At 39.1% G+C, this 10,013-nt stretch overlaps 1 protein-coding gene across 1 annotated transcript in view; it reads left to right on the forward strand.

Moving 5' to 3' along the window:
* PPIL4 (peptidylprolyl isomerase like 4) overlaps positions 1–8,317 on the forward strand; it is a 21,751-nt gene extending 13,434 nt beyond the window's left edge. Inside the window, exons 11-13 of the mRNA XM_015415552.1 lie at positions 1,863–1,959; positions 3,216–3,348; positions 7,580–8,317. Of these exons, the coding sequence (XP_015271038.1) occupies positions 1,863–1,959; positions 3,216–3,348; positions 7,580–7,807 (458 nt within the window). The 3' untranslated portion in view covers positions 7,808–8,317. The remainder of the gene's footprint in view (positions 1–1,862; positions 1,960–3,215; positions 3,349–7,579) is intronic.
* The last annotated feature ends 1,696 nt before the right edge of the window (positions 8,318–10,013 follow it).

Below are 10,013 nucleotides of genomic sequence, written 5' to 3' on the forward strand. Positions count from 1 at the left end.
GAGCTGGGGAGAGTGTCATCAGAGTACTGAAGGATATTCCATTTGAAATAAGACAGCGGAGAAAGAAATATAAAGATCTTGTTCTTTTTCTTCAAACAAATTCAATTGGATATAGATGGCTAATTCCAGACGACGTCACCTTTAAAATTAAGGATAAAAAAGAAAAGATTGACTCTGTTCTGAAAGCGAGAGAATTTTTAAGAGCCCAGCTGGGAGGCCCAGAGGAGGAAGAAAAAGAAGGGGACAGCAAGTCCAGTAGCGAGCTGGACTCGGGTTCCTCCGGAGAGGACTCTCTGTCTGAGAAAGGGGCAGCAGCTCCTAAAAGTCCTTATAAGTTGTGGAAGAGACTGGACAAGAAGAAGTGAAGGCTGAAGGACTCTGAATTGTGCCTTTGAAAAATTTTGAATTGAGATGCTTTGGGGTATTTCCTGATATCAGTTAAATTTAAGATGTGGGAAAAGTTAACAGACTATGTGACTCAGTTTGTAATGAGATTAATATGATTAAGACTAGATGTGTATTTAAGCTGATTAGAAGATCTCCTCTCTTGGGTTTTTAGTCAGTAGTGGGTATCTTTTCTTTATCCCCTTAAATGTAGTCCCCTCCCTTATTTCTGTTATAGTTTGAATAAAAATGCAATAAAAAATTCCCCATCTGGGAGCAAAAAAAAAAGTGTTAATTTTTGCGAACAAAACAAGAAACTGTAAAACGGTCTCAGATGCCAAACATACAGTGTGAGTGTGGTAGAGCTGTACTAGGGTTGCCATGCATACCAGTCATCCTCATGACTAGGACAAATTGGCAGTAACAAGTAGAACATGTGTGACATAGAAGTTAGAGGACTGGGCTAGGGCTGGGGGGGCGTACCTTGGTTCAAATCCTGCTCATCCAAGCAGCACTCTGTGGGTGACCTTGGGCCGGTCACTCTGTCTCTCGGCCTAACCTACTTCACAGGGTTTGGGGGAGGGTAAAGGAGGTGCCCTGAGAAGTGGCACCCAGAGCTTCTTGGAAGGATGGTGGGATAACAAATGTGGTGGATAGAGCTGTTGTATTCTTGAAAGCAGATGATATTCAGTCCAATTTAAACAGTTGTTGTGTAGGAAGAATTTTAGGATATGCATGTTGACCATCCTGATGTTCAGGGTGAATTAGCAACTAGTTGTGCTTCAGTGGCATTCAGAGAAATAATGGCACCCTCTTTGTCTTCTTTAAAAACGAGGTAGGGAGATGGGGGACTGTCAGTTATGGAGTGGAGGGGGGTGTTGCATGCACACTGCCTTTGGACATACTGCAGGGCTCTACTGGTAGCAGGAGCTCCTTTGCATATTAGGCCACACACCCCTAGTGTAGCCAATCCTCCAAGAGCTTACAGTAGCCTCAGTACGAAGAGCTCTGTAAGCTCTTGGAGGATTGGCTACACTAGGGGGTGTGTGGCCTAATATGCAAAGGAGCTCCTGCTACCAGTAGAGCCCTGTACTACCACCATTGAGTGCCAGGCAGGTACCAATCCTGTGGTTAGTGCATACATAACTACACTGCTAAATTTATATTTGGAGGCATGTGGATGGTTCTGTTCGTGGAACCTGCCATCAGGTCACAAAGTCAGAATACTGGGTAAAATACGAAGTCAGAATACTGAGAATATAGCATTCCTTTAACTTTTAAAAAAATGCAGTTACAGTGTATTTGTATTAACCATTCAGACTTTGGAGATATATCTCTGGTAACTGTTGCTGGTAAGATTGACAGACTATTACCATGGTTACAAAACTAATCTGATACTGAGTTTACTCTAGAATGGTTGCTGACTTTGCATCTTCTTTGTGGTTGTGTTGAATGCTGCTCATTTCTTTCTGTAACAGGTGGGAAGTATACCAAGGAGGATTTCAAAGATTATGAAAAAGATCATAACGAAACATCTAAGTTAAGCCTGAAGGAGAAGGCAAAGCCCAAGCAAGAGTATCCTTAATGATTGCATGTTGTTAATTTTTAATTTTTTTCTTATAACTTATGAATGAAAATTTATATACATCTGTTCTACAGCTGAGGATATGTATGACGAGTTTCAGATTATTTGGAATCACTTTCTTATTTACTTAGCCTGACTGACTTTACTTAGTCTTAACTTAGCCCGACTGTCAAATGTTAACATGATTTTTACCTTTATATTGAATTGGTGGGTAGTTTTGCATTTAAAAAAGACTTGTGTGTTATATTTTAATTTTCAATTACTTCCAGCCATAGAACTGCTAGTTCAGCACATAAAACTTACTTGTTATATCTTATAGTATGTTTTGGTATGAGCTCAGTTGATTTTACAAGATACACAGATCACATTGTAAGAAGTCAGTTTTTTGCACACAGTCCTTATTCCCTGACTTAACCATCGGAACTCCACATTTTTCCTCAAGCTGTACTTAACACAGTCCTTATTCCCTGACTTATTCCCTGAACTCCACATTTTTCCTCAAGCTGTTGTTGTGGGTTGGTGTAGTTGCAATGAAAAAATGGGCCCACGTGATAGACTTCACTCAACAGTGTATATAATTCGCTTCCCATGTAAACTAGACAGATCATGTAGTTAGTTTCTGGGTCAGTGCTGCACCTCTGGGGCTGATCAGTGCATGAGTGTGTACTTTGCCTTACCAAATGATCTAGCTGAACTACATGGGAAATCGGTTGCTATCTCTGTGAGGTAGAATGCCAGTCACTATGCAGAAGTATTTTTGGCAGCTATCATGCCATGCTTACACTGTGTATGAATCATGCTTTAAAATAGCTGATTCAATAAGTTTATGGTATTTCTTACCTGCCTTTCTACTGGAGGGACCCAAAGCAGATTACAAAAGCAATTAAAATTGGAACAAGTATAAAAAATCAACAAGAAATACCACTACAAATCAGCAACGCTGAAACCACAGTTTAGGAAGTGAATACACATGGATAAACTAGGTGATTAAAATGTGTAGTCAGGCTGTTAGTGCATCTTTACCCTTTTGACCTGTCAAAAATCATTACAACAATGCCTCCAAGTGGCTCATTTTGCTTCTTGGTGGTGGTCTCACTTATTTATGCCTGATAGAAGCTGCATGTAATCTGACTCTTTTTGACTCCAGGATTCTTATTGTTGAAGCACAGTTGTTAGTTCAGTGGAGGTTCGTCTTCTGTCATCCCTAGTGTCTAGATCTAGAGCTTCCCTTAACCAACTGATGCAGCACTAGATATGACCTTGTATTGGTGGATGAAGAAGAAGGAGCCAAAACAAGCCATAGGCACTCTGAGAAGAAAAAGAAGAAACGCTACCATTCAGATGATGATGAAAATGAAAAGAGGAGCAAACATCCTAAGGTATTGAGCTCTGTTCTTTTCAGCTGATCAGCATGTTTTAATGTGGTGGTACTGCCACTGAAGCATGAGGTCAAATTAAAATGAGTATTTTTACCAGTCCGTAGCCCACTGAACATGCTGTGAAATAATATGAAGTGAGACTGTTAAGCCATCTTGCTCAGTACTATCTGCTCTGATCAGCAACAGCTCTAAGGTCTCAGACAAACAAAAGTCTCTCTTGCCCCTGGCTGTCTAAAATCCTTTAGCTGGAGATGCCATGGATTAAGCCTGGGATTTTCTGCATGCAAAGCAGATGCTGTACCTCTGAGCCATGGCCATTCCCTCTCATTAGCTACCCAAGTATTAATTCTAAGCTTGGCTGTTTTACCTCAACCAAAAGCCAACCCCTTAAACGTTGCCTTTTTCTTTTATATATGCGCATCTTAATTGACTGTTATCATTTGCTACTGGAAAGCCCCTTACTTGTTTCAAACCCTTGTTAGTTTCCCCCATCAGTTGTTTTCTCTTACAGAGATGCACTGGGTACCTGTCTTCGTCTTTCCAACAGCTCAGCAAAGCCACCTCGAAAGCCCCTGTCATGTAGATGCTAGTCTGTTCCTTGCATAACAGTTGTGAAAAGCATATAGAGTGCTTTTGCCATCAGAGCGTTGTCTATTGTTCACATCTTTGTATTGGGCATTTAGTTTAGAAACATGGAGTATGTGCTTTCCTGGGAGTATTCACCTATTGAGTAGACTTGCTTTAGGACTGCTCTCAAAATGTACAGTCATTCATATTATTGATGTTTTCTCCCAACTACCTTTTTAGAAGCCTCCTGTTAAAATGGTATTATGTTTAATTTATGTTTAATCCATTGTTTATATGCATTGTTGTAACCCACCCTGAGCCTGCTGTGCGGGGGAGGGAGGGCTAGAAGTCAAATAAATAAAAATAATAGCAAATGGTTTGATTGTCTTGGTTTTAACTATAGCAAATGGATATTGACTAGGCATTGGCAGGGTAGATAGTGTACTTTGGATTTGAATGGAGGTCTCCAAGATCCAGTGCAGTACTACTTCTTGGTTTATGGCTTTGTCTTAGTTCTACACCTGCACAGTTGGAATACATATTTTCATCAAAAAGGTTGTTGTTACAATGAACAACATGAGTAATGGTCTTATCACTTGAACTAAATTGGGCTCTGAAATCTGAATAAATAACAGCACTCTCCTGACAGAAAGGGAAAAACTAGTTCTGAGCTGAGTAACGGGCTCAAAAATCGCCTTTTTTAAAAGTATTTGATCACGAGGTCAGGAATGCTTCCTGTAGTTTATCACCAATGCCCAGCTGGCTCATGGCCTCACAAACGCAGCTAGGTAGTTTGCACAGGCAATTAGACAGATTGCCGAGGTCTGACTCTAGCCAAAAGGACATCTGGGCTAGGGAGAAACTGCACTGAGAATATAAGACATATTGGTTTCCACCATGCCAAGTCCAAAGGAAGGATGAAGGTGTGGCTGATTGGACTGTGCCTCCTGTTTGGGGTTAGGTGTGCCTGAGGTGAGGAGCTAGTGGTGAATATTTTGATATTTAAGTCAGTTGGTGAGGGAGGAAGTGTATGCTCGTCCATATATTTTCATGTCTGGTGTTTTGGTAAGAGAAAGATAAGTGGTTATAGTATAAGCTGTCCTTATAATAGAAGTTGGATGTTTCAAGAATAGTGTTGAGTTCTGTTCTCTGGGTAGGATGGTGGATGGGTGGAACCATATATTTTCATGTCTGGTGCTTTCGTAAGAGAAAGATAAGTGGTTATAGTATAAGCTGTCCTTATAATAGAAGTTGGATGTTTCAAGAATAGTGTTGAGTTCTGTTCTCTGGGTAGGATGGTGGATGGGTGGAACCTTAGATGGTATGATAGTCCTAACTGGTGAGCTTGGAAAAAAGGAACAAAAAACTTGGAAACTAGTGTTGCATACCGATATTTTCAAATAATGTATGTCTTTTTTGGTGTTGTCTTTGTTGACATTTTTGATACTTTGCAATGTTGTGTCACTGAAACTGCCAGTCAGAAAACACAAATACATTACTATTTGTTTTCTGAATCATCAATCAATGTATTTTCAGTCTGTCACAAGTGTACCGATCAGTTAGGAATAAAATCTCCTTCTATGTGATGTAGTTGTGAGATGAAGAGGTTTATTGGCCTGTGTGACTGAAACCTGGCTGGCTGGATCTTATCACATAGTTTTGTCACAGATTACTCCAGCTAGCTGTGTGGTCCTTCATCAGCTAGGGAAAGGAGGTGGTTGTGATTATCTGTTGAATGTCAAGCTTTCAGAATCAATTGATACAGTTTCCTCCATGGTGCTTTCACCCTCTTTCTCTTCCTCCATGAATCCAACCCATGTAGTCAATGTGTTAGATGCGCCATCTGGTCAATGTTGTATAGGTAGTTTTGAATGGGGTTCCCGTATGGATGTTGACAGGATTATGAAGTCTGGAGCCAGCCACTTTTAATTTCAATCTCTGACCCGCTTGATTAAGTGATGTGAGAATAAAACAAGGGGTCAATTGGTGAGTGTCAGGGTAACTTCCCAAAACCTTTAAAGGAGACAATATACCTTGCAAGCTTTTGGTTGTTTGTTGATATAAACATCATGATGTGGAAAGGTCCTCTCCTCTCCTTTCCTTTCCTTTCTTTAATTTGTTTTTCAAAAACAACTGAAGACCTTGGTTTGTTCCCAAAGGTAAGTAAGTCACAAGATGACTCAAATAATGTAGAGATGCACAAGAGAAGAATATGCATGTCACAAAAGATAAAGATAGAGACATCATGATAAGGGGAAGCCCATGACTATGAGGAAGGATGACTCTAATATTGTGAGTTTTTGGAAATGAATTTCATTTTTTCTCTTTCTGCTGCATTGGTAATTCGGCTATGCAAGACTAAAAAACAGATACGTATAGATAGGCCAATTCAAACAGTTATTTATGTAGTTATTACTAGATTTTAAAAGTTATTTCTATGATGCTTGTGTCAAACCAAACTCCCCCCCTTCCTTTTAGTAGTGTATTTTAAGATAGTGCTGGTAGCTGTGAATATCAACAGTTACGTCTGATTTTGAATATAAAAATGTGTCCCCCATCAACAGAGGGTACCCCACGGAGCTTTCAGAACAAGGAGCAAGTTTTTCAGTAGCCCCAAGGAAGGTGGGTCATGAGTTGCCTCAGCTGGTTTCCCTGAGGCCCCTGCAGCTAATGGCGTGGCCTGGACTTGTAAAAATTGGGATTGATGTACCCAAGCTTTTCTTCTTCATCTTTGTAGCTGGAATAATAGAAACCTCTTCATTGTGGTAGCAAGAATTTAATGGAATAGTGTGAAGTCTTCCTACTTCTTTTACATTTTGAACCATAGGAAGGACGAGGTATTCCTGGAGGTTTCTGGCTTTACTCTGGACCAGTCTGAAGAAATACTTTTATTTTACAGAGAAGAATTAGCCATTTCCCTATTTTTGAGGTCAACATCATTCTCCAACAGAATGACATACAAAACAAAGTGAAGAAAATAAAAGGGCCGCACCAGTCACAAGCGATTAAAAAATAAGGCCAAGGCCAGTGGTGCAAAATCAGGTAAAATTGTATTTTATTACTCAGTATAAAATTCCCAAGAAATTCCCTAAGCATTTCTCCAACAGCTGTCATCAGGGGAATATGTAATATATAATATACAATTACACCACTGAGTTTACACAAATACAATACAGTTAAAATTATATAAATAAATAACTATATTAAAAGTCAAAATCCAGGTTGTGAAATATCATTCACATACAAAATTGCCAGAGATCATTCTGTCCTTGAGACTGCAAGAGGAGGAGAGTTAAGATAAGGCTGTCCAGTACCCAACAGGTTTTGGCTTTTTTGTGTATTATATATTACACATTCCCCTGATGAAGCCTGTTGGTGAAATGCATAGGGAATTTTTTTTTTTGGAGTTTTAAACTGAGTAATAAAATATAATTTTACCTGTTTTTGCACCATTGGCCTTGGCCTTATTTTTTATCATACACAATAAAGTACCATGTTAATTGAACTACATCTGTTGATTCGATAGGATGAACATGGAAGCAACCATTTGTATGAAGAACTAAACAGCATTTTCTTCTCCCATTATTGCCATTTACTCCTACTTTTTTCTAATCCATACAAGCCTTTGTGACTAACTACATTTCCCCCCAATCTTTCCTAACAGGACCCTGAGCGAAGGCACAAAGATGACTCAAGCAGAGAGAGGAAAAAAAGTGACAAGCGAGAGCGCCATAGAAGCCGAAGTCGCAGCCACTCACGGGACAGAGATGACCATTACCGAAAGTATAAAGACAAGCACCATGAGGAGCCCCGGGAAAGGGAGCATGAAGACAAGAGGAGAGCCAAAAGCCCTAAGAAGTCCAAAGATAAAGAGAAGTCCAAGTACAGATGAAAGAGGGTAACAAGAATGCTAAAAAACCTTTTTCTCTGGTGTTTCTCTACCACAGAAAGAACAAATGTCATGTGCCCTGGGAAAAAGAGATTTCAGGCCCAGTTCTCACTTTTAATCTTGGGACACCACAGGAGGACACCTTAGAGTGTAGAGTCCTATAAATGTTGTGAGATTTCTGAAGCTGTTGGTTACATTTGTGAGTTTGACTGATGAACAAAGAGCAGCAGAATGGTGAGGAATTTACTGTCTAAATGCAGTAATTAACTCCCTCTACTCCAAGAACACCATTGAATGCCAGTTGTTATCTTTAGATGGCACACTTATTCTTCTAACTAGTTCATACGTAACAAGCTTCCTGCTGCAAAATTACTTTAGTGTAGGTTGCATACAGCCCAGTTATACACTGTTCATGTGTTAAAAGTTGATGTGTATGTTCTGCTATGGGAAACAATTTATTATAAAATATCTCAAATAATTTTAATATATTTTGTTTTATATTTTTACAATTTATTCACCATATATTATTTATCATATAAGCCTTAATACATAGAAAGAACCACCAGAGGGCCAGATATCCTCCTGTTTCAGTGTCTTCCTCAGGGAGTTCAACAGATATTTCCAAGCACAAGGCTGCCAAATACCAAAATATTTATCCTAATTTTTCAATGAACGCTGCAAAAAGTCTCTCTTAGTGAGCTCAAAGCTTCCTCCAAAGTGAAAAGCACATTCTCCCTCCATTATATATGGTGAATAAATTGTAAAAATATAACACAAAAAATATATAAACATTATTTGAGATATTTTATAATCATCAGTAGCACTGCATTTGCTGATTTTTTTGTATTTCCCACTTACCGTGGGTCCTATTTTGGTTTTGTGAATGGGAAACAAACTGCCAGGTGGTATTTCATGCTACATGTCCGCCCATGTGTGACATGTAGATTGTTACAATTATTAACAATCTACTACTCAGAAGTAACATCCAAGTAGGGAATTTCTCATGTATGAAGTGGCTGTTAATTCCCCTGCTCTTGTTTAAACCTTAATAATACATACCTTACAAGTGTGTGTGTTTTCATGGCACCCTGCTTGTACGCTGTTTATTCCTCAGCATAGCTGTCTTTTATATGGAGACAGCCACGTGCATCACCATTAGGTGGTCTTCCCAGTTTGTAACTAACTTCTTTACTTGCCTTGCAGTAGCACTAGCAAACCTGAGCTGAGAACTGGAGCTTCACTGGCACTCTATATTGAGTTGTCTTCTGCCTATGGAAGGGCATGTTGGGGGGGGGGTCACTGATCTCCCTTGTGGACCTTCATATCAGTATTCTACACTTGTGTGAAGGTTGCATATAACCCAGTCGTACACTTCTCAACTGCGGAAGGTAAAGAGACAAAAAACTTAGACAAATCAGATCCTTCTACTTCTTAGGCAATTTAAAATTCCGCTCAGAATCTATCCATTTCATATAACTGTAAATTTTTTAATGCAAAAACCAAAAGTTGTACTATGGATGCTTCCATTAGTTCAGAAATTTTTAATTTATCTTGGCCTTCAAAAATCTTAACTGCATCTTGAATGGGGTGTAGCTGATGCTCATTTAGTATGTAATGGTTAAGCATTTGCTGTTTTCCAATGTCATCTACTGAGTATTTATAAAAGAGGTGTAATAACCTACATGTTTTATGCTTCTGTAAGTCAGCTTTTTAGGAGACAGACAGAGCTGAGTAGATCTGTCTACTTAGTAGGAAAATGTATTGGGAGGAGGAAAATGCTACTGCTTACAGGAATCATTCTTTGAGTCTAGTTAGTTTATTGTGCATTATTGGGAGGAGGAAAATGCTACTGCTTACAGGAATCATTCTTTGAGTCTAGTTAGTTTATTGTGCATTATCAGATGAATTATAGACTTTTGTTATATGCTAGATGTTATGAAGAATGCTAATCCAATTGCTTTTAACTGCTGTGTAAATGAATATATATCTAATAAAAAGCTAAGGGAAGCAGGAGATTAGTCGTATGTCTATATCTGTGCCTGAGTGAAGGAGGCCAGGGGAGCATACTCTGAGCAGAGGGCCCTGATAGTTAACCTATGGAAGATCCACTTCTCAAGGAAAATTGGTGTCTTAGCACTATTAAGAAACAGATTTCTCCTTAAAGATAATACTGGCATAGAAAGAGCCAGTTTGATGTAGTAGTTAAGTG

Source organism: Gekko japonicus, unplaced genomic scaffold, assembly GCF_001447785.1.
Source record: "Gekko japonicus isolate JY-2015 unplaced genomic scaffold, Gekko_japonicus_V1.1 scaffold1870, whole genome shotgun sequence".
NCBI lineage: Eukaryota > Metazoa > Chordata > Lepidosauria > Squamata > Gekkonidae > Gekko > Gekko japonicus.